Genomic DNA, 25,557 nt, shown 5'->3' on the forward strand with positions numbered 1-25,557 from the left:
TATGATTAATGAGTTTCTTAAATATGGTGGCTCTGAGGTTAGAAATAAGCTACTGAAGATTATGAATATGATTTTTGAAAAAGGGGAAGTACCTAATGATTTTAGGAAAACCTTAATTAAACTACTGCATAAGAAAGGTGTCGTAATTATCGAGGCATCAGTCTGGCCCCTGTAGGTAGCAAATTACTTAGTAATATGATACCTTTTAGACTGAGAGATGCTAGAAACAAAGTTTTAAGAGAAGAACAGTGCGGTCTTAGAAAAGGTAGAGGATGTGTCTACCAAGTTTTCACTCTTTGGTTAATAATTGAGAAGTGCCTTCGTTGTCGAACACCTTTCGTCTTCAGTTTTATCGATTATGAGCAAGCGTTCGACTCTGTTGGCAGAAGAGCGTTAGCAAAGGTCTTATCCTTGCATGGTATACCAGACAAATACAATAATAACTGAAATAAGTGATTTGTGCTATGTACGAGAGTAATACTGCTGCGGTTAAGGTAGGAAATGAGGTTAGCGGCTGGTTTTTTTTAAATCAGAAGTTAATCAAGGGTGTGTTCTATCCCCTTTTATATGGATCATTTTGATGGACTTTGTCCTAATGAGCATAGGAAAGGCGATTGGAGAATAAGGAATCAAATGGGGAGAGAAAACTCTCCTGGAGTTAGCTTATGCTGATGATTTAAGCATATTACATGAAAGTGTGACCAAAATGAACGAATTTTTAGAGGTTTTGCAAGTTCAGAGTGCTAGAATGGGTTTGAAAATTAATGTTAAGAAGACTAAGTCACTAGGGCTAGGAATAAGTGAAGATGAAAAGGTGACACTGGGTAACGAAAAGATTGATCTGAAGGGCATCTTCACTTATCTTGGTAGTTTTGTTAGTAAAGACGGTGGGAACAGTGAAGATGATAAAAATAGAATAGCCAAGGCTCATTGTGTTTTTTCACAGTTCAAAAAGATTTGGAAGAACAGGAATATAAGTCTGCAAACCAAGATTAGAATATTGGAAGCTAGAGTGAAGACAGTGGTCAAATATGGGTCTGAAGCATGGGTGGTCCGAAAAGCGGATGAAAATTTACTAAATGTTTTCCAGAGAAATTGCTTACGGATTGTTCTGCTTACCCAGCTGACTGACCGTATTTCAAACAGTAGGCTGTACTAAAATGTGGTTGAATCCCGCTTTCTAGGGCTATAATGAAAGAAAGATTGAGATGGCTAGGTCACGCTGTGCGGATGAAGGATGACAGATTGCTAAAGATTGTACTTTTTGGCCAACCGTCTATGGCTAAGAGAAAAGCAGGTCGTCCTCGTCTGGGGTGGGAGGATGTCATAAATAAAGATTTAAAGGAAATGGGAGCTTCCTGGGAGCCTGTAAAGAGGGAGGCCTAGAATAGATCGGGTTGGAGGAGGAGCGTTGCGCAGCTGTGTTGGCCTCAGGCGGCTTGGCGCTGCTGTGAGTTATTAATTGTAGTAGTAGGTATTAATACCTGCTGTATGTTTGTTTGTCACCTTAATATCCTTAAGCTTTTCGGACACATCTTGAATTAAAATTTCTTCCTTTTTCGTAATGATAAATCCTGCACATAAAATGGGACAAATTGCAAAATTTATAATCCTTACCCAAAAGGCTGTGTGGAGCATTGCATCTCTGGAGGCATATTTACTAGACCTTTTGAATGTTTTGAACAAAATTGCTTTTCCAAAATTTTGATCAGTGATGAGAGTAAGGAGCATCTAAAAAGGGCAAAGGGGCTGGTTACCCTCCAATAGCTCTCCAACATCCCTTGAAATTTTTAACTTAATCCCCTCAGTTGTTACTTAGATATTTGTAAAACATCTCCCTGACAATGAACATTCACATAGTGTGTTTAATATGTTCAGCATCTCTTTTTAAAGCTATGGGGGGCTATGTCATCACAATATGCACATAATTATTTGAGCTTTTGACTATTTTGAACAAATGTGCTTTTTCAAAAGATTGACCGAATATTTTTGGAAGGATTGATACTAAAAAGGCATGGAAGGGAGACGGTGGCCCTGCAGTCATTATTCAGCATCCCCTCCCAACATTTACTACAAGTTTCAACTAAATACCCTCCACCGTTCTTATAATATTGCAGCTCCTCCTTTTTTATAAACTGGAAGCAAAGTGTGACTTTTGATTTAACATAAAATATCCCTCATCATTCTCCGAGGTTTCAACTTAATGCTCCTAGCCTTTTCGGATACACACAGAATAAAATATTTTCCTTTTCCGTATGATAAATTTTGCAGGTAAACAATTAAAAAATTGCTAAATTTACAATTCTTAACCCGGGGCTATGGGGGCATCGCATTCCTGAAAGTATAGCTATTGGACCTTTTGACTAGTTTGAAAAAAATGCGATTCCAAAAGGTTGATTAGAGTTGAGAAGAGGAGGCACCTAAAAAGAGCTCAAGGGGTTAAAGCCCTTGCTCCGGGGGCTGAGGGGGAATTCAACCTCGGAAGTATGGTTCTTTGGTCTTTTGATCATGTTACGAGGGGGCTACAAGGCTTTACTAACTTTGGAGGGGGCTTTCTCGATTTCCAATCGAATGAGCATTTCCAAAGTTTATACGTCCTTCCATAAACTATAACTTATAACCCTATCCCCGGGGACTGAGGGGTTGTGAAACCATAAGGCATAGTTATTTTGCCTTAGGACTATTTTGAACAAAACACCTATCTCCAAACTTTATATGGCATAATTCTCCAAAATATGGAGAATTATGCCCATGATATGGGCATAATTCTCCAAACTTTAATTAGATTCATTTGGGGTGAAAAGGATAAAAGAAGGGAGGAATCTGGTTCCGTCCCATCATTTCCTATTCTTAATGAAGAGAACTAGAGCTTTCAATTTCCGATCAAATGAGCCTCCTAGAAAATTTTAAAACCACTCCTTCAATAAAAACCTTGCATGTTAACAAGGGTAAACTTAGTAGATTTTGTTTATTTTGGCATCTTTTCAGATACAAGTTTGCGTACATGAATCACGCAGCATGAGAGCCTTCTTCCAAAGATTTTTTCAATTAATATTTTGTTGTAAGAATCACTTTACATATTTACATACTGTTTTATATCCAGAAAAGAATCAATTTAAAAAGAATTATTTTAAATATTTACATACTGTTTTATATCCGAGGTTTGTATTCTTAAATTAAACAACAAGAAAGTCTTGTTTCCGAACTATTACTCTTTTAAACCAAAATTCTATTTCATAGAAATTCATTGTACGTGCTTGATTTATGAACCTGTTGGAGTAAATTTTAGGTATTTGCGTAAATTTCTAGGACAAATATTATGCACGTGAATTACACAGCTAAAGCCTTCTTCTAAACTGCAACTTTCTAGAATTGAAATTAATTTTAATTTTTTTTCGGGGCTCTTAAAAACTGTGTAAATATTTGAAGGACTCCAAGGTCAAATCAATACAGTTAAGATCATAGTTAAAGTTATTTAAAATTAATTTCCGTTCGTTTTTTATTGACATGGCCTTTTTCATGCAAAAAAATAATTCAGTTTTTTTTTCTATAAGAATTCATGGTTTGGGTTGCTATTTGTATGTTGGAGAAGCTTTTTCAACAATTTTTAATCCTGACACAAGCAGTATTTTCTAATTTAATTTTATAACTCATCGAAGTTGACCTGAAAAATGAAACTCTATATCATTCCCAAAAGATTTTATCTACTCCTCTTTAGTCTTTTTATATATTTAAATTGTAAGAGTCGAAGCAGTACTAGTAGTAACCCAAATTTACACACTTGTTGCGTACATATTTCGTATTTGCGTACTTTTTAGATATAAAATTTACGTACTTGAATTACATAACACCAGAGCCTTCTTCCGAACTGTACATACAGCCGTAACTCCAACTAGACTTTTTCCAGCACCACACGGTAAGACAATAAGACCCGAACGCGCACGTCCATTTCCGAACATTTTCCTCAAAGCCTTTTCTTGATATGGACGGAGGACTGCATTGGGTTTTAAATCAATGGGGATATCCGGATTCCGAGTATCTTTTTTAAAATCGTACTCGGCCAAGAGAGGATACTCCAACGAGATGCACCTCTTCTGCAAGGCTTCCAAATGATTCTACAAAGAAACAGAAATTCAGGACACTGACTGGCAATTTCTAAAACAACCTAAGACATATTTGCAGACAACAGCAGAGAAATATGACAAAGCTTTAAGCCAGAGCAGATTTGTTGTACAACAATTTATTGACCAACATTCAGAGATCCATAGTAAATAGCAGGAGGGTTAATAGATTTTAATAACCCCTCCACGGGATATTGTTCGACTGTTAAAAGGGCTATTTCTCCTTAAAAAAATACCCTCACTCCCCAAAAAAAGTTTTAATATTTTTTACTCAGATAAGTGATCAGAGATAGAGCAGATAGCAGGGGTGAATCCAGGGGGTTACTTGATTTTAACACACCCTCCACGCCACTTCTCCCGAACTATTTCTCCAGGATACTTCTATACTATTTCTCCTAAAAAAAATAAAACTTAAATACTTGTCTAATAAATGCAGGTAAAAAAAAACTTCAGTCCCTTGCACCAAATACATTTTTTTAAACCCCCAACATCACCTCAAAACAGATTCCCGGATACGGCCCAGATAGATAGAACACCACATTTAAGAAACAAAAGCAGCAAGGACTGAAGGTTACAGACAACCCCCCCCCACAAAAAAATAATTATTTCTAGGGTTTTTACCATAATTTCCAATAATCTCCACATACTTTCCCTGTTCTGTATTTCTTTTCGAATTTCAACTCTCCCCTCGGAAGAAGATCTGAATACTGCCTTATTTTTAGAAATTGCGCTAATAACCTGTATCTTCTTTAGCTATTATTGCTATTAAGATAGGGTAGACGGGACAAAATGTTCCCTTCAAACCTCCAATGCCTCCTTTTCAGTTACTCACTGATTGCCCTTCTAGTTACTAGGACGTTGTACATTTGAACAGGATTTAGGAATGCTTATATTGCAGGTTATCAATTTTTCTTTTTCTTAAAAAGAAGCATTTCCTTTCCACCTCTACGCAGCTTTCTACTATTGAAAATCCCATGTTCATAAACAACAAATCATCTAAATAAACAAAAAATTGCTTAAGTTAAATTATAAGGGATAAAACAATTTCGCAGTTTGATATGGGCATAATTCATTTACACCGTAGAACTTACAACAAGCAGGATATGATAGAATTTTGACCGTAATTTGACCATATTTTTCCAGCAATAATCCATTTCAAATACTTTACACAGCTCATTAATTTATTTTGATAGCCTATCCCTTCAAAAAAATTTTGCAGACAGGGAAGAGACGGAGAAACCGCCCTGAGAAATTTCTGCTGATAAAGAACCCGATTAAACACCAATAAACCCGATTAAAAATCATCTTCTGACCAGGGAAGAGATGGGGTAACCGCCCTAAGAAATTTATGCTGATAAAGAACCCGATTAAACATCAACCCGATTAAAAAAATCATCATTTAACCCCCCTACCAGACGCACAAACACACACCCTTCAGGTACTGGCATTGTGCCTTCATACGCAAGCAGCCATAATTTTGCGTACTTGGACGGCAAATCAATTTTATTTCTCTAAGAGACAACTATCTGCCTCCTCCCTTCTCTGTACATATGTACTTTGACATTTCAATGGGCCGAAAGTTCATCTAATCCAACTATTCGAAAACTTTACTTACGCTAAGAGAGGTAAAACTGTAATCTTTATAAAAAAAAAATTGACGGCAAAAGTACAGCCAAATTGGGAGCAGATATATATATTTTGAAGGTCTTATTCCTCTAATGCGGCAATAATTTCCAATCGCCTCAACATCATCTTCCCCTTTTAAAGAGGTATTAAATAGACAATAAAATACTCAAATATAAATCCTCCTCTAAAACGTATGGAAGCTACGTAAATCCTCCCATTTCAACAAGTTCGTCCTCTCCCCAGGATTGCAAATGTTGCTATTTATTATCTGTTAACTTTTTAGAAGTTATATGATAAACTGGTGTATATTCTGGTTACAAACTGGTTTCCATGAAAATACAAAAAAAAAATTCAAAATATAGACATTTTAATATAAAAAATAAAAGATTCTTCACCATGAATATCACATGCTTTAATTTTTAGTCTTCAGAAATTTCAGTGTTTCGCTTAGCAGCGAATTCATTTTATCAAATTTTCACTTTTCAACTATTACAACCATTCACGGAATTTTAATTCCGTATTACTCAATTTGAACATAAAAATACGACTATCATGAAGCGCTAACGAGTTACTACATCATGAGTGCCCCAGTCCTTAAAAACTTCTCCCTGAGGTGTTTCAACTTCCTCCCTGAGGAGTTTCAACTTCCTCCCTGAAAACTCGCATGAGACTTTTAACGGGGACAATAATGGAGGTGCTGTCAAATAAGATAAAATGGTGCGGATTGTCGTACAAATGTTGAGCCAAGGCGGAATAAAAATCTCAGGCCTTTGGTGTAGCCTCATGGCCTTATCTATTGAGGACCTATATTCTAATAACCTCTCCCCTAATTTTTGTGGGCTCTTCCAATGTAAAAACGGCCACAAGAACAAGGAATTCTATAGACACCACTACCCAGACAAAAAAAAAGCACTAAAAAGACTAAAAGGTAGCTCTCAATAGGGACACGGGAGAAACTTCTCTAGGTCCCATTTATGACAAAATTATTAGTTCTGGTCGTTTTCACATACCTCCACGAATTTTTGTTACATAATCAAATAAAATATCGGATAATAATCTACCTGGAAAACGATTAGCCTTTAAGAGTGCTGTAAGTTTGACGAAATTTGGAAATGTCATTTAGACTTGTGTTTTTTATTTCGTTACCCTTTCACCGTTACTGAGAAAGGGTCATCATATTTTAGTTTTGTGTATTGTTTTAAGGTTTAGTTTTTTTATATTTTTATCAGTTTATTCTGCACTGAGGACGGTCAAGCGGAGGTCTTGACCGAAATATTTGCATAATTTTAAATTTATTTCACTGGCTGTTTATTGTCCTCGTTCTTCTTTTCTTTGCCATTTTGTGTTTTGTCATGATTAGCGAGTGAAGTCTCACAAATTATTTATTTCAAATACAGTCAAAAAAGTCCAAGGACAGAGGTCTCTTGGATTTATGGAAAACACAAAAAACACATTTGAGGGTGCAAACACAGATGTGTTTGCACCTGCATGTGCAAACACGTCTTGGAAGTGCTGAAAATATTTCAGGTGTGTGACCTAACCCGGAGTCCCCTCTACCCACTTATCTATGCTTAGCGTTTAAAACTAGCATACCAATAAATTACTGTCAAACTAATAAACATATAAAGTACTTGATCTATTTCGAACGATATAATTTCTTTGGATAAATATTCATCGTCATCATCGTCTTTATCAATTTTGGCGTAGAAATTCGAAATATCTTCAGGAATATCTGCAGTACTGACCAACGGAGGGGCGTCCGACCCAGTTCCAGTGCCGGTAATGACAGCATCATTGCTTGGTCCAGCCGCAGCAGCCTTTGATCCAAACTTCAAAGAACAAATAAATAGAGCTTTTAAATAATTTTATTTAATCTCACAAATTTTGCTTAGCTTAAACACAAATTGTATAGTAACACTGCAGGGTCTAAACATGGTCGTTCGACAAAAAATGAAGAACAAGGGGGATTTTCAGCCGGTGAAGAAAAAAAACGAAAGAAAATTCCACTGACCCGACCTCCCTTTTACCCCAAACATATTTTTTTTGTTTTGGTACTTAAGTATTATACGAGAAACACTCGAGAGATTACCCGGTTTTCATCCCGGTTACTTTGCAATGTAGTGATAGAATATTGTGTCTGACCGAGTGAGTATAGATAGATATGTTTTAATTAAATATTTAGATGGTATTTTGGTTAGGTTAGGTTAGAATAGGTTTGTTTAGATTACGGGTTTTAATATATGCTATTCTTTACCCCCACCCCCCTTCATGTGCAAATATATAGCCCAAATTTGTTTCTAAACCATTATATTTTTATCTTACTTCGGTAAATCTTTTTAGCATTAATCAAACTTCACTTCTCGAGCGTTTCTCGTAAAATGATTAATTACCGTTTTTTTTTTTTTTTTCGTTTCTTTCTTGTTTTTCTTGACTGTCCACAGTCTTGCATACAGCACAGCTCAGAAGCAGCTATTTTTATAATAACAAAGTAATAATATGATATAGAAAATATGTAAGAGAAAATATCATACATGCGCACAAGAGAGGAGTTGATGGAGGAGGGAATAACTCCTTTTCTTAGACGGGTTCACTGACACCCTTTCTCATTTAAAATAAAAAGATCACAACATATAATCGCACTTTAATATTAAATTTATTATGAACCTCTTCTTTATTCTTTTATCATTGTTGGCTATCTTTACAGTTGTTTAAATTCTTGTTAAATCCATACTTCTCAGCCAAAATCCCCTTTATCAAACAAACAACATAAAATTGATCAATTAGAAAAATTAAAAAAAATCCTTCTATTCAATTTCTTTTTTGTTTAGCTGTCGTCCTGAATACCCTGCAGGCATATATACAGGCATTTTATTTATTTACCATTGTCTACTGGATATACTGGATTTACTCAATTTACTGGATCTACTGGATTACCATTATCTACTGTATTTTTCTCACTAAAAATTTGTTTGAAAACGGAAATAGTTTAGATGATTTTTTCTTTCTCTAAAGGCAAGTATTTCCAGAGGGCAATAGTTCATATTTGGGTTTATCAGCAAGTACATCGATATCCACTGTCAACGGAGTTCAAAAACAAGACAATTTTGAATTAAAATCTACAAGACGGACAGAATTTGATGAAAAACTTGAGAGCCATGAGTAATTGGAGTAAAGCCAAGACAGATAGGCCAAGATCTATATAGACCCGCGGACTGGATTACCATTATTTACTGGATTTTTCTCTCTAAAAAATTTGTTTAAAAAAGAGTTTATAGAATTTTTTTCTCTCTAAACCTGATCATTTCCATGAACGATAGTTCATTTGGCTTTATCAGCTAATACATCTATAGACACAATCAACGGAATTCAAAAATAAATTAAAATTATTTACAGTCACGGCTGCCACCCTTCCCTGACTACTTCTAATAACTTCATCTGCTGAGCCTCGAGTTGCACGAGTTTCTTGTATTTTGGGGTCTTTCAACAGCTTCTGAATGACGTCAACATACTGAGACTCCACAAAATAACGATTTTGTTTAAGCACTAATTTGACCTGGAAATTTATAGCTGATAATTATCGAAACTAATAAATATTTCATCGCTCAAAAGCTGAAACTTTTAATAATTTTACAACAAAAATATTTCAATATTGACTCGCCCGTAAGGCTCTATGGCCAGGAAAAAAACAGGGAATACAGAAAAATGAAAAACAAAACAAACAAATAAATGCAGTTAATGCATTTAGACCTTTCAAAGATTCAACAAAAAAAGAGAAAAATCCCCTGAAATAAAGAAACAAGTAGAAATGTCGAGGGCAAGTCAAAAACATTTCCAACCACAATGTGTTGGTATTTTAAGAGAGAATATAAAAAAAGAAAACTAGAATATAAAGAAAACTAAAGAGAATATAAAAGAATGTAAAGAGAATATAAAGAAAACAGAATCAATCAATCTATTTCTTTAACACATAAATTTACAACAAAAAAACTTCAACATAGACTTGCCCGTAAGGCTCTATGGCCAGAAAAAAAAAACAGGGGATAAAGAAAAATGAAAAAAAAAGAATAGCAATTTCAAGTTAATGCATTTTGACCTTTCAACGATTCAACAAAAAAAGAGAAAAATCCCCTGAAATAGAGAAAACAAGTAGAAACGTCGGACGCAAGTCAAAAACGCCATTACAATAAAAATTTATAACCACAATGTATTTTAAGAGAGAATATAAAAAGAGAAAACTCGAATATAAAGAAAACTAAAGAGAAAATAAAAGAATGTAAAGAGAATATAAAGAAACCAATCAATCTATTTATTTAACACATAAATTTACAACAGAAACACTTCAGCACTGACTTCCCCCTAAGGCTCTATGGCCAGGAAACAAACAGTGGAGAAAAAAAAAATGAAACAAATACTAAAACATTAAATTATCTTTTAAATTAATAAATTAATTAATAAAATAATAAAAATTAATAAATAAATTAATAAAAATTAAAAATCTTTTATTATCTTTTCCAGAGCAGGACTTTTATGCATAGAATATTCTGAAAATAAGTGAACATTAAATAAAACATATAATAATTTATTATTATGTTATATAATGTTACTATATAATTGTCATTATTAATTAAGTTATTACGTTAAACAAATTAAGAAATAGGAAATTTTTTAAGTTTAAGATCCTTTTCATTGGATTTATCTAAACAATTAGTTGATTTTGTTTTATTCATTTCAAAAATGTGAGACAATTCTCACGTCGCTTATAGTCTCGTCGCTTATAGTTCTCGAAGTTACTGAAAACTCCATAGTCCAAAAACTGAAAATTCAACAAGAAAATAAGGTCTTTTATAACATTTTTTAAAAACTCTTGTCTTACGCATAAAAATTCTGGAATTAAATGCACATTAAAAAGATATGAAAACTTGAAGTTACTCAAAACTTTATAGCTTAAAAAGTACAAAACTCCAAAAAAAACAATGTTTTATAACACTTTCTCAAAATAGGAATATCACAAATAGAACAAAAATTCTGAAAGTAAGTGAATAGTAAATTAAAATAAAAAATTTATAACTTCAGAAGAATACAGCAATATTTGATAGAAAACAACAGAAGATAACAAAAAAGAAGAAGAAAATAACATATGATAATGCCAAAATTCTAGTGTAGAATCCTATTGGGCGATTTCACCCACAAATTCAATGATTTTAATTAATTCAAACATACAATACAATTAACTTCTCTTGGCAGACGTGTGATAGACATGATCCTTAAAGCTCAGGTACTTGTCCAGTACAACTCCAAAAAACTTCACGTATTACTTGGCACGTATGATGATATTTCCACTTAACTGTTCCTGCTGAATCCAAGGATAGTATATTGTAATAGGGTATATAGTAATAAAGATTAAATATAGTAATTAGTGCTTCCATCATAAATTACCAAGGAACTTTTCTTATGGTTCAACGTCAGCTTATTCAGTCTCATCCATTTTTCAAAGCATAGCATACCACTTTTCAAAAGATCTAGCAGCTCCTTTTCTGTTCTAAACACCGTACAATGGGTATCATCTACAAAGCTCGGTAAAATAGCCTTAACCATAAAACCTTCCCTAGTTGACAGACAAGCTTACCAGGAACTTGCCCAGGTCATTAATATGTAAAAAAAAACAAGAGCGCAGAACTGATCCTTGGGGAACGCCACAGGAAGTAGCAAGACGGTCTGTAATTATCTATATCTTCTGACAGTAATTATCTATCTATTCTATATCTTTTGATTGTTTTATTACCAAATTTTAACCGTTTTTCAATATTTCCCTGTAATTTTAATTATAAATGGGGAGTCAGTGCGGTCTAAGAAATTATTTGGGACTAAAAACGCAGCTTTTGAAGCTTTAGACACACCCTCCCATCCTGTAAAAGAACCAATAGATTCCATTGTAAAGGATTCCACTGATAGCAGATGTTTAACTAGTGTTAAACCTTCAGTATTACTATAGTTGTTCATTCTGAAAAAAAACCGTATACTTTTTAATTGACCAATCCGCCACTGTTCGGCAGTATGTACTATAAAACTGAGATGTTTTAAAACCAGCTTTCCGATAGTTCCAAATCAATACTTTTACAAAATATTAAATTCTTTTCTCTCGGCACGCAACTTCTTATTGGGTTTACCCTTGGTGTGAAGATTAAATAGAACCTTTCATCCTGGTATAGTAAACCCTACAATTTCCTTATGAATATAGGGATGTGATTAATACAAGCTCAGAACAATGAACACAATTGGCTTACCTTGCCGTAGGACAATGTACAGAGGGTAATAAATTCTTCAATTCCTTTAGGCACTGTTGTCTTACTCAGTCTTTTCAAATACTCAATAATGTCTTTAGTCTCCAGTCCTACGCTCACGGCTGCGTACAGCGAATATGCAGTCAACTTGTACTGAAATAGGAAATGAATGAAGGAATCAGGCCACCAACAGACCCTAACAATGTACCACTAACCGGCATCTCTTAGGAGCCCACTGGCACGCTAAATTTTTAGCATTTTTTTCGTGGGGGAGGGGGTTCAATTTTTGTGTGAATTTCATCTAATTTGTAGCAATTAAAAACTAAATACCATGGCACACTAACGGCAAATTGCAGTAAATATGAATAAACTTGTGCTAAAACAGAAGAACGAAAAGCAAAAGCAGAGACAACACCAGCACACTAAGTTATCAGTATTTTCTTTTCTTTTTGGGGTGGGGGCTACTTTTGTGTGTTTGGGGCGGGGGCTTACTAGGGACACCCAATTTGCAGCAGTTAAAGAGTAAATGAGATATTGTTTACATAGGAGTTATAAATTCTCATAATCTGCAGTGGGTACCTTTTACACAGGCACACAAGCACTGACCCAGAAGTTACCATGGCACATCAAGAGCAGCTTAAAGACTGATAGACTAAGTTTTTACCAATTTTTTGGTGTGTGTTTGTGGGGGGGGAAGTGCTTATGACATCTAATTTGGAGCAATTACAAACTGAAAGGATATCATACACATATGAATTATACATTGTCAAAGTCTCCAGTATGTGCCTTTTACAATGGCATATATTTTAAACATCAATAGAACTCAAATTAGAATATACTTTTTTAAATTTGAAAATTGTCAAAATCAGAGACAAGTTAGACTTCTCGTGTATGGGAACTAAAAAAAAAACTTGGAAACACTCATAGAGTAAGTGTTATTCGTTGCTTAAATTTACACTAGATTTTGTGATTGTTGAAAAACATCTAGTAAAAAGCTGTTTAAAACCAACATAATATCAATAGAACAACCAAGCATGGACTAGGCCATGATTATTGGGATTTCCACGTAATAACTGACATTATGGAAATTAAGTATGTAAAATTATTTATAATTGGTAAACCAAACTTAATTCACAGACAAAAGTTTTACTTTCTTACAGACCGTACGTAAAACTAACATGGCAGGCTTTCCCAACAAATGTCAAGTCACTAAAATATGTGGATTTTTCGAGTAAAACCAAAACAATATAGCCTCCATATGTAAATAATTTCAAAGAGAACACTGCTCTTTCATTTTCAGCAATTCCAAGACCAACTGAAGAAGGCTCTGAGGAATGTACACACCACCCGTAGCTTGTTTGTTTGAAGAGATAAGTTGTAGCAAAGCAGGCAGACCGGAAGGTCCGTCTTGAAAGAGGGGAGGAGTTTAAATTAAGATGTAAGGGGTATTAATATGTAAGGGTTATTGAGATGTGAGTTTTTATTTATGCCGTTTTATTTGGTTGTTTTTCTTTACGTGTTGAGCATAACTTTTTTTTCCGTCGATAAAGGCTCCTGGACATGGAGTCAAAATATTCAAATTTTTATTATTTAAACTTTGTTGTTGCATTTTTTTTCCACTGTTTATTCAAATTATACCCTTTTTCTTTCTTTAATTCTGTAATATAGCAACCTAAACAAGAAAATATGTGTTTTTAAATATACAAGTAAACTACAAACGCAATATTAAAATTTGTTCATGATTTGAAAACACGTTAAGAAATAATTCAAACTAATCAACAAGCCCAGTGTAACGGAATTCAGTTGGTATATTTTTGTGATCTTTTCTACTAAATCCTACGGCGATATTTAATTTCGAATAAGCAAATTGCACATCTACTATTTACGCATAACTAACAACAGAGAAAACTCATTAATATACAAAATATTCCACAGCCATTTCTGACACAAAAGGCGTCAAGTCAATGTTTCATTTGCTGGTTCTTTCAAACAGGGACAGGTAGAAAGCCTGAAGCCCAACCTTGCGGCAGTTGGAATTGAATCTCGGATACCTTGTTGCTGAGCAGAGCACCAATCCATGCTACCACATGGGAACCCATTTATTTGTGTACGAGCAAAGGAAACCAAACATCAAGCCCGGCCGGTTAGGTATTCGATTCCCAATTTTGAGGCCAGGGTTCGAGCTCGACATAGTATTACTATTATTATTGTTTTTTTTTTAGAATACACTCAGTTTTGAATAAAAGTTGCATTTGTGGAGAAAAATCAATATTACACTGTTTTGCGTGGGCAAATGAATAAGCCATTTGATCAAAATGAAGGAAGGACCTTTTCTCTTTGTAAATAAGTATTTCCTGTGTTCAAGAAGTGCTTAGGCAACTTTGAATATTTGTGTTGGGGGGAAGGGGTAATTTCCTCCAAACCTGAAAAAAGAGCATAAACTATAGGGGTTTTTTCTTGCTTATGCCTTTCCTACAGTTTCGGATATTAGAGAAGAAAAGAAAGAGTGCAATCCGCCAGATGCACAAGCACAGAGAGAGAGAGAGAGAGAGAGAGGAGAGAGAGGAGAGAGAGAGAGAGAGAGAGAGAGAGAGAGGAGAGAGAGAGAGAGAGAGAGAGAGAGAGAGAGAGAGAGAGAGAGAGAGAGAGAGAGAGAGGAGAGAGAGAGAGAGAGAGAGGAGGAGCGAGAGAGAGAAAGAGAGAGAGAGAGAGAGAGAGAGAGAGAGAGAGAGAGAGAGAGAGAGAGAGAGAGAGAGAGAGAGAGAGAGAGAGAGAGAGAGGAGAAGGAGAAGAGAGAAGTGAGAAGGAGAGAGAAAGAGAGAAGAGAGAGAGAGGAGGAGAGAGAGAGAGAGAGAGAGAGGAGAGAGAGAGAGAGAGGAGAGAGAGAGAGAGAGAGAGAGAGAGAGAGAGAGAGAGAGAGACTAGTGAAAATAAGACATTTTTCTAATGAAAAATGTGTAAAATGAACGATTTTCGCCCTTAAAAAATGTGCCGATTCAAAAAATTTAATGAGCAACTGCCTCAAAAGCTCAAAATGAAAGCGAACAAATGATTGCTGACTAATTATCAAAAAAAATTAAATAAAAGAACGAGAAAAGAAACAAAGCAATACTACTTTGGTATTGCCTTTTTTGGAAAAAAAAAAGTTAAACGACCCTGGTTTGAACATTAGAACGAGAAAAGAAACAAAGTAATTCTGCTTGGGTTTTGCTATTTTTTGTAAAAAAAAAAAAAAAAAAAAAATAAAAGGTCAAACCACCCTGGTTTGAACATTAGAACGAGAAGAGAAACAAAGCAATTCTGTTTGGTTATTCCTATTTTTGGGGGAAAAAAATCCAACAACCCTGATCAGGCACGTACGCAGGAACTTTTTTCGGGAGGGGGGGGGGGGGGGTAAAACCTTTGAAACAGCAGACATAAAGTAGCACTTTTTTTATTTAGTAATGCGAAAAGCACGTATATTGGAAAATACAGATTAACTTTAGTTAGTAGTATTGTAGCGGATGGGGGGAAGAAGACTGAAGCCTCAAAAGAACGTTTTAGGCTCAGGTACAGTGATTTAGAACCAGTGATTAATCTATTATATCCCACTGAAAGGGAAATTTTAGGGTTAACAGTGCAATATGGGTGCTCTGGGGGTAGTTCTTTTATTGCAAAAACGTAAATTCTAATGAAAAATGATTGTTTCCAAAATTAATCCGTTAAAAGCTCTACTTTATCCTGAAAAGGGGGGAATAAACGCCCTAATATCAATGATAATTCTATTTTGCTGTGGAAAGCAAACTCTCTTTACGAAAAAAAAATAATAACAGTACAATTGCTAATTACTTCAAAGAGGGTAAAAAATTACACACAAAATGGGTTAATAGTTGGGCAGTAACTTGACCGGATAATTGTATGCTGTAAAATCCCCCCAAAAAGGCTTCACACATGTATCTAGATTCTTAATAAATGTCCTGCTTTTGCCAGAAATCCCAAGAAACCATGGGAAAATTAAACATTTCACAAAATTTCCGGGGGGCCCGAAGCCCTCCCCCCCACCTGCGTACGTGTCAGACCCTGGTTGAAACAATAATATTTTGACAATTTTCCTTGTCTATTTCAATCTTTGGTAAAAGAAATGTTAAAAGAATTGCGAATTCACATAGCTAGTTGAGTGACTTCAATGACTTTTCTTTGTATTACTTGAACAATTTGTCGCTTTATAAGTATCCCCCACGCCTCTTAAAACAATCCCCCTTCCCACAAAAAGACTAACTTATTTATAGCTGGTTTTAATTTACGAGCTTCGACAGACAGTCTAACCATAAAAGGACTATTCGTAAAAGATGGTGAGTCAAAAACTTTCTTCCCGATTTTTGGCTCAAATTTTCCCACAAGAGAGCCAATGAGGTCGAATTCAGCTTTTCATTCCTACGATTGGCTCTAAATTTCACAATTAATTTCACAAAAAAAAAAATTACAGATAATATTTACCTCTTGTATATACTTGGGTCGTGAAACAGGCTCAGCAATGGCAACCAAAAAGTCATGGGCGTGTTTGTACACTGGAGAGAAAGACTCCAGAAAAATGTGACCATTTGGCAACTACAAAAAACGGCAAAAACATCAACATTAGTATAACCCAAAAATAACGGAAAAGAATTATTCATAAGAATGAGTGGATTTTCAATTAGACTTTTCTGTGGATGAAGGCACCGACTGCCCGCCAAATCTAGACCAAGTGTCTAAAATGAGTTGTTCCCATCGTTGAAAGTAATATCTCCTTGACAATTGAAAAAAAAATAGAAATTAGAATACCCACAAATTTAGTGAAATTTTGCAGAACAAAATATTAGCCGAAGAAAAAGAACCGGGAGAGAAAGAAAGATACATGGATAGACAGTGAAAGAGCAATTTTGAGATAAAAGAAAGAGGGAAAGAGAGGATGGGAAGGAGAAAAAGAACGAGTAGGAAGGAGAAAGAAGAATTAAAGAGACAGATAGGGAGAGAAAGGACAAATAGAGGGTAAAAAATACTACCACAGTAATTATAATACAACCCAACCTTGATAATCTGGCATTTACCAAGTCAACACGTTCGGTAGTTCAAAAAAACTTTCAAGGGACTTGGTGACCTACTTCCGGTAGGGAAGTTATCAGCTCCTTTCATTTCTGAGCTATTGGTAGAAGATTTGAACGCTGATCTAATCAATGAAGAAATAGAGAAGGAAATGGAGAAAGACACAATGGGAAGGAGAAAGGAGAAGTACAGAGAGACAGATAGGGAGATGGGCAGAATTAGAAAAGGAGAGAGTAAAACATGCTACTACGGTCCAATCTTGATAATCTAATACGTTAGGTAATCTACCAAGGTATCAAGTGGTAACTTCGCTCCGGTAAGTAGCAGCTCCTTCGATTTCTCAGCTATCGGAGCTGGTCCAGCATACGCTGGACCAGTTAAGATTAACCAGTTAATTAAGATTAAGCTGTGCAACAAACTTGGTTAAAAGCTTCCCAATGCTTCTGATACCACCCCCAGTCTTACATGTTTCGTGTACCTTGCTTAAATACTACTATCAAACACCACCAGGTAAACCAATACTTTGACAGGCTACGTGATAGTATCAGAACAAGAAACACGTACGCAAAAACCGTAAATCCACAAGAGACCTTGGAGGGATACATTAGGAAATGTTCTTCTTATATCCAGTCCTGTGTATAAACCTTGCTTTTGAGGCAATCCTTCCAGAAATGCACCATCATTTTAGGTTACATACTCACCTTCAAGTATAATCTGTGGGAATAATGATTTTCTCCTTAAAAGATGCAATTTAAACACTAAAAAGTGCAATTTTAGATCACTGCTTTTTCCAACTATTCCAGAAGTATTTCTTAGCGGTCCACCCCTAATGTATATTTCAGATATTGTATTAATCAGTTTAATTATTTTTAAAAATGATAGAAATTACAAAATAATACAGGTACCAAGCAGTGAATGACAATTAAATAGAAAGACAGAGAATAACCTTACCACCCACAAAGGACGAGATTCATGATCTGCCTTGAGTACCATCTCATTTCTATAATCTTTAGCACCGAATGTATCCTCTTGCGCAGAAAAATCTATGCGTTCGATATCTTGCTTTGCAGCTCCAGGGAGACCCTCTAAAAAATAAGCCATTAGGTCATTATTTAGCCATTAGTCACATCATTTTAGTCATTATTCATTATTTAGTAATATTTCTAATATTTTTTTGGAAAACCAAAGAAAACTTTGAAAAACTTAAATTTTTATATTTAGTTTCTAAGACTTAATTGAATTAAGCAGATTAGTCAGAAGCTAAGAGGGCATTACACCATCAATGACCGGTAAAATTATAGCAAACAGTATAACTGGCTTTCGTATAAAATGAATATACCAGTCGATGCATTTTTTTATGCTCTTTACAAATATAATAATCGCTTCTACCGGAAATTCAGATTATATCACTTTTTGACCTCTTAAAAATGACCTAAATATGGGGTATAAAAAGGCTTAAAGCGTTGGTCTCAAACTTTATAACATTGGAATCAAACTTACCGTTTCATTATAAATCCATTTTTTTAATGTTATATTATCCACAAGCACTGATTTTCCACGATTAAATTGGATAAATAAATTTTATCAATGTTATGGCGTTTTCTTCTTCCTTGTCGCCGAAATTTCAATTAAAGCATGCGTTTTTGGTCGTTTTTTACAAAATAATAGGATATTTGAAATTGCAAATCTGTAATAGTTTAGAAACAAATTTGGGCTATATATTTGCACATCAGGGGGTGGGGGTAAAGCATAGCATATATTAAATACGTAAACAAACCATTGCTGTATTTAATATAGTTAAATTTATAGCAAACAGTATAACTGGCGTTCATAGTAGCCGGCTTTCATATTTTCGACCAAAAACGCATGCTTTTATTTAAAATTCGATGTCAAGGAAGAAGAAAACGTCAAAACATTGGAAAAATTAATGTATCCAAATTAATATTGGAAAATCAGTGTTTGTGGATTATATAACATTAATAAAAAATTGATTTATAATGAAACAGTAAGTTTAAGATCAATGTTATAAGGTACTTAAGATTCGAGACCAATTTTCTTAGCCTTTTTTATTCCCATATTTAGGTCATTTTTAAGAGGTCAAAAAGTGCTTAAATCTGAAATTCCGGTAGAAGCGATTATTATATTTGTAAAGAGCATAAAAAAGGCATCGAGAGGTATATTCACTTTATACGAAAGCCAGTAATACTGTTTGCTATAATTTTACCCAATGACCATTTATTTGACAAGGATAAACAATCCTTCTCCTACCAAACTTCCCGTAATATTTTAAGGATAAGGGCTTAAGTTAGGTGAATGAAACTTTCAAAGCTTTTCAGGACCATCTAAGTACCAAATCAGAACCAATTAAGTCATTTGGTCATTATTTAGTCACTAGTCACAACATTCTAGTCATTATGCATTATTTAGTTTTCTAATATTTGTTTAGAAAACCAAAGAAAACTTTCAAAAACTTTAATTTTTGCATTTAGTTTCTAACACTTACTTGAATTAAGTAGATCAGTCGGATGCTAACAGCCTATACCATCAATAAACATTTATTTGACTAGGATAAACAATCGTTCTCCTGACAAACTTCCCTTAATATATTAAGGATAAGGACTTGTGTTAGGTGAATGAAACTTTCAAAGCTGTTCAGGACCATCTAATTACCAAATCAGGACCAAATAAGTCATTTGGTCATTATTAAGTCATTAGTAACGATATTTTGGTTATTATTTATTATTTAGTTTTCTAATATTTTTTAAGAAAACCAAAGAAAACTTTGAAAACTTTAATTTTTATATTTGGTTTCCAAGACTTACGTGAATTAAGCAGATTAGTCAGAAGTTAAGAGGGTATTACACCATCAATGACCATTTACTTGACTAGGATAAACAATCGTTCTCCTGACAAACTTCCCTTAATATTTTAGGGATAAGGACTTGAGTTAGGTGAATGAAACTTTCAAAGCTTTTCAGGACCATCTAACTACCAAATCAGGACCAAATAAGTCTTTGGTCATTATTTAGCCATTAGTCACACCGTTTTAGTCATTATTCATTATTTAGTTTTCTAATATTTTTTTAGGAAACCAAAGAAAACTTTGAAAAACTTTAATTTTTATATTTAGTTTCTAAGACTTACTTGAATTAAGTAGATTAGTCAGAAGCTAAGAACTTTCACCATCAATGACCATTTATTTGACTAGGATAAACAATTGTTCTCCTGACAAACTTCCCTTAATATTTTAAAGATAAAGACTTGAGTTAGGTGAATGAATGTTTCAGAGCTTTTCAGGACTTGATATCTGACCATCCCTTCCGAACTGACCATACCTAACCCCCATTTGTCATTGTCTGCTAATTAAGCTTAAAACTGAACAAAACGAAGACAAATAGAAATAGGGGTATCTCGCCTTAGAACTGCTTAAAGGTTAGAGCCTCACTTGAGCTTTACTAAGGGTGTAATGCATTTCGAAGTGCCTAGTTTTAATTTATTTACCTTTCACAACACAAACAAGACATTATGCGTTAGTCTCACAGGAAATCAAATTAAAAAAAAGAGTTTTTTCAACTGAAGTTAAGGAGCAACATGGTTTAGAACGGAGATCAATGGTGTGACCCCGAAAAGCTAAGCCAGCATGAACCAGCATGGTCAGCACGCAAAAAAGTTTTTCTTTAAATTTCAGAGCCGATAATGATGAAAATTCCCAAGAGTTTCACTCACCTGGCGCTACTAGTTTCTTTAAAATACAAAAGAGAATTTGTCAAGAAAGCAGTTATTTACCCTAATTTGAACTTCCCTGGATTTAGTCTGGCATAGAAAATAGCAAATACTTTTAAGCCAGGTGATAGTTGAAAAAATCAAGACGAATAAACATGTCATTAATATTCTATACACATATTTTGAGATACATCCTACTTCGGAAGCAGAAAGAAAAATTCTGCTGATCCATACTATGCAAAAAAGTAATGATCTAGATTACAATGGTGAGAAAATGGTGGTATTGTTGCCAAAATTATTTCTAAGGTATAACCAAATTTTATTTCCTAGTTGGAACTCACTCTGAGGGGAGGGAGATGTACATTTTATCATAAAAAATGAGTAGTAGATTATTTAATAATTCCATAATGGTACCTTATATTCCCCAGAAATCACAATGGTATATCATTTATCCAGCTTTAGTGGGAAATGTGAGATCTCAGGCCCCTTCTCTCTCTCCTCCCCCTACAGCCTTTGGCTACAACTCCTCTTTTTTTAGGCAAATTATATATTGTCCAATTTTATTTAGGAAAAAACGGACAACTAATACAGACAAGAGAGTTGCACAAGAATTCATGGAGGCAAGACTACTGAAGATTATCATCTGTATTAAGGATTTGAAAGCCAGTATTTCTAATATACGTTGTTGCATAAAAAACCTTGCAAATATAGGTCTCTAATGATACTAAATTTCAGTCAATGGAATTGGGGTGAAAAGAAGGGATCAGATACACAACATTGGTACATTGGTACATGAGAGTTAATAGGTATACCATTTGTCACCCAGTGGCAGAAAGACTTGCTTTTCCAGTAAGTTGAACCAGTGAGCCGGTTAAGCCAGTTAAGTGCCAGAAGCGATTTGAATTTTAGATTTGGTCTTGCGTCACTACGGTCTTCGGACTCGACAGTTTCTTCTGCCGCAGGTGATTTACTTTCACAGCTCTTATTTCTTGCACTGTTATCTTTGCTTGTGTCATTCAGAGTGTCATTGTCAACTTCAATTTCTTTTCGGATTTGAAAAGGCTCCTTTGAGGTTGGAACATTAACATTCTGAGCCTCATTGACTGGTTCGGATTCACTATCCTTCGAAGTTTCATTCATATAGGATTCTATGTACTTCTTAATCGCCAGAACACTATAATATCTGGCTTGTTTCATCTGTCGTTAGAAGAGGTTCAAGGGAAATGGGAGGTTCTTCTTCGGGAAATGGAGGGCTCCCCAGTAAAGACACAGAACGTTTAGGGATACCAATGACTTGTAATCAACAGTTGCGTTGTTTCCGATATCTTTGTAAGTTTTTCCTCAGTTTTGAGCAAGAGTGTGTGTCAAAATGGGAAGAAAAAACAAAGGATTGAGGTGTTAGAAGAAAAACAACAATAACAAACAGAACGAGTCAAACTGAATTTGAAGAAGAAAGAAATATTACGTTACAAAGATAATGCCATCACAAAGTTAGACGCCAATAAAATGTGGCGCAAAGCCCAGTACAAACTTACAAAGATGTCGAAAACAACGCAACTGTTTATTACAAGTCATTGGGACCCTTCAACGTTCTGTGTTTTCCTGGGGAGCCCTGCATTTTCCGAGGAAGGAGTAGCAAACAAAGCTGACTCATTTGGGGTTTTTAAATATGTATACCCCTCCCAAATATTTTAAGAATTGTGACCATACCATCGAAACAGCTTGCGCTAGATGAAACTATATATTTTTTTTTAGATTTGATACATTCAATACACAAAATGAATTGAAGGCAGTTTAATAAGTACCTCATATTTCTTTTATCGACTAATTAAACGGGATTAAATTTGATCATTTAATAACGAAATAGTTTGTAAAGAAAATGAAGGAATATCTAACCCCTCCCCCTCCCTCTGAAAACGTAGACACACAATAACGCTGAAAAATTTAGAGTTTCGATGAATTAGATTTAATTAATTTCGATGAAATTAGAAACAGTATGGTTACCTTTGTTACCTTTTTAATGCTGAATTCTGTACATAAGCACTGAACATCAAAATCTACTTTAAAAAAAGAGATGGGCTGGATTTGTTTCTTTTTTCTTCTACTTCGTTACTATATGTCTATTATAAATTTATTTATAAATTATATTATATTTATTATATATATTTATTATATTTTTAATTATTTAATTATATTATATTTTATATTATATAATTATATTATAATTATTTAATTATATTATATTTATATTATTTAATTATATTATATTTCTTATATTTTAATTATATTTCTATTATAAATTTATTATAAATCTTTTATTTGTTTTTACTATGAGCAGATCAGTTTCTTAGTCAGACAAACCATTTTGCCTTCGACTGTCTAGTTTTTAGAAATCTATAGAATCTAAGCGAATTTAAACTCAATAAGTCAGATATTGGTCTTTTGTTCACAGGTTTATTTTATTTCACAAACCGATATATATACAGAAGGGGGGGGGTGTCATCGGTAGTACTCCTTTCCCTCCCAGAAATGTCAACATTTTTAAGACCAATAAATTTTCAACATAATTTGCAGAACTTGAAATTCTCAAATCTCACAGAGGTCTATACACCATATTTGTTGTCATCAAATAGTTCGTGGTAACGATGGTAACGAACTGTAGTAAGGAGCGACCCGGCTCAATAGTAAACGAAACTCAATAGGAAACGGAAAGATACATCAAAAGAATCGGATTTTCATGCTGATTTTAAATATATAAGTTTTATCAAATTTAGTCATTTTCATCAAAAGTTACGAGCCTGAGAAAATTTGCCTTATTTTGGACAATTGGGGGAAATACCCCCTAAAAGTCATAGAATCTTAACGAAAGTACATAGAAATTACACCATCGCATTCAGCGTATCAGAGAACGCTGTAGCGAAAATTTCAATCTCCTATCTACAAAAACGTGGAATTTCGTACTTTTTGCAAGAAGACAGATCACGGGTGCGTGTTTGTTTTTTGTTGTTTTTTTGTGTTTTTTTTTCCAGGGTCATCGTATCGACAAAGTGGTCCTAGAATTTTGCAAGAGGGCTCATTCTAACGGAAATGAAAAGTTCTAGTGCCCTTTTTAAGTGACCAAAAAATTGGAGGGCACCTAGCCCCCCTCCCACGCTCATTTTTTCCCAAAGTCAACGGATCAAAATTTTGAGATAGCCATTTTGTTCCGCACAGTCGAAAACCATAATAACTATGTCTTTGGGGATGACTTACTCCCCCACAGGTCCTGGGGGAGGGGCTGCAAGTTACAAACTTTGACCAGTGTTTACATACAGTAATGTTTATTGGGAAGTGTACAGACGTTTTCAGGGGGACTTTTTGGTTTGGGGGTGCGGTTGAGGGGAGGGGGCTATGTGGGAGGATCTTTCCTTGGAGGAATATGTCATTGGGGAAGAGAAATTCAATGAAAAGGGCGCGGGATTTTCTAGCACTACTATAAAAAACAAAAAAATAAACATAAAAAAGTTTTTTTCAATTGAAAGTAAGTAGTAGCATTAAAACTTAAAACGAACAGAGATTATTATGCATATGAGGGGTTCTAAAAATACTTCAGCATAAAGAGCGAGGTATTTAGGAGGAGACATATAACTCACTCTTTATGCTAAAGTATTTTTAGTAATTTCAACTATTTATTCTACGGCCTTTCTGATTCAGGGGTCATTCTTAAAGAATTGGGACAAAACTTAAGATTTAGCGTAAAGAGCAAAGTATTAACGAGGGGACAAACCCCCTCATATACATAATAAAAATATAAGAATATAAAAGTTTGTTACGTAAGTTAATTCTTAAGTTACGTATATTTTTTACTAATAAAAAGGTTCGTTAAAAATTAAAAGTTCTAGTTGCCTTTTTAAGAAACCGATAAATTGGAGGGCAACTAGGCCTCCTTCCCCACCCCTTATTTCTCAAAATCGTCTGATCAAAACTAAGAGAAAGCCATTTAGCCAAAAAAAAGATATAACATGCAAATTTCGTTTTAATAATTTATGTGCGGAGAGCCAAAATCAAACATGCATTAATTCAAAAACGTTCAGAAATTAAATAAATAAAACTAGTTTTTTTTAATTGAAAGTAAGGAGCGACATTAAAACCTAAAACGAACAGAAATTACTCAGTATATGAAATGGGTTGTCCCCTCCGCAATCCCTCGCTCTTTACGCTAAAGTTTGACTCTTTGCCACAGTTCTACTTTTTAAAACAATTAAAAACTTTAGCGTAAAGAGCGAGGCGTTGAGGAGGGGACAGCCCATTTCATATACGGAGTAATTTCTGTTCGTTTTAAGTTTTAATGTCGCTCCTTACTTTCAGTTAAAAAATTTAGTTATTTCTCAGATGTGATTTTCTACATAATTAATTCCGATCTAAACAAGACATCTACGAATATATTCACTAATGCAAATTACCGATAACATAAATTTATTTAAATGGTTAATACAAAAAATCAACATTTACATTTTGCTTATCTTTGCCGATAGCAAAAAGCTATGATACTTAGGATATGTTCTGTTGCACTTCCGATCAGCTCCCCTTTAAAAATTAGTACTTGAGAGTTACTAGGTATACCCTTTGTCACCATTGGCAGAAAGACTTGTTTTCAAGTAAGTTAAGCCAGTGAGCAAGATATCTACGAACATATTGACTAATACCAATAACAAAAATTTATTTGAATGGTTCATACAAAAAATCAACATTTAAATTTTGCTTAT

The 25,557-nt window shown here is 34.4% G+C and overlaps 1 protein-coding gene across 2 annotated transcripts in view; it reads right to left on the reverse strand.

Moving 5' to 3' along the window:
• The window catches only part of LOC136035976 (general transcription and DNA repair factor IIH helicase/translocase subunit XPB-like), an 88,235-nt gene that overhangs the window by 41,107 nt on the left and 21,571 nt on the right, over positions 1-25,557 (reverse strand). For both annotated transcript variants that reach the window (XM_065717876.1, XM_065717875.1), the window contains exons 3-8: positions 18,041-18,174; positions 16,505-16,615; positions 12,032-12,181; positions 9,139-9,300; positions 7,379-7,576; positions 3,836-4,115 (exon numbers count right to left, since the gene is read on the reverse strand). In XM_065717876.1, the coding sequence (XP_065573948.1) occupies positions 3,836-4,115; positions 7,379-7,576; positions 9,139-9,300; positions 12,032-12,181; positions 16,505-16,615; positions 18,041-18,174 (1,035 nt within the window). The remainder of the gene's footprint in view (positions 1-3,835; positions 4,116-7,378; positions 7,577-9,138; positions 9,301-12,031; positions 12,182-16,504; positions 16,616-18,040; positions 18,175-25,557) is intronic.

Source organism: Artemia franciscana, chromosome 15, assembly GCF_032884065.1.
Source record: "Artemia franciscana chromosome 15, ASM3288406v1, whole genome shotgun sequence".
Classification (NCBI taxonomy): Eukaryota; Metazoa; Arthropoda; class Branchiopoda; order Anostraca; family Artemiidae; genus Artemia; species Artemia franciscana.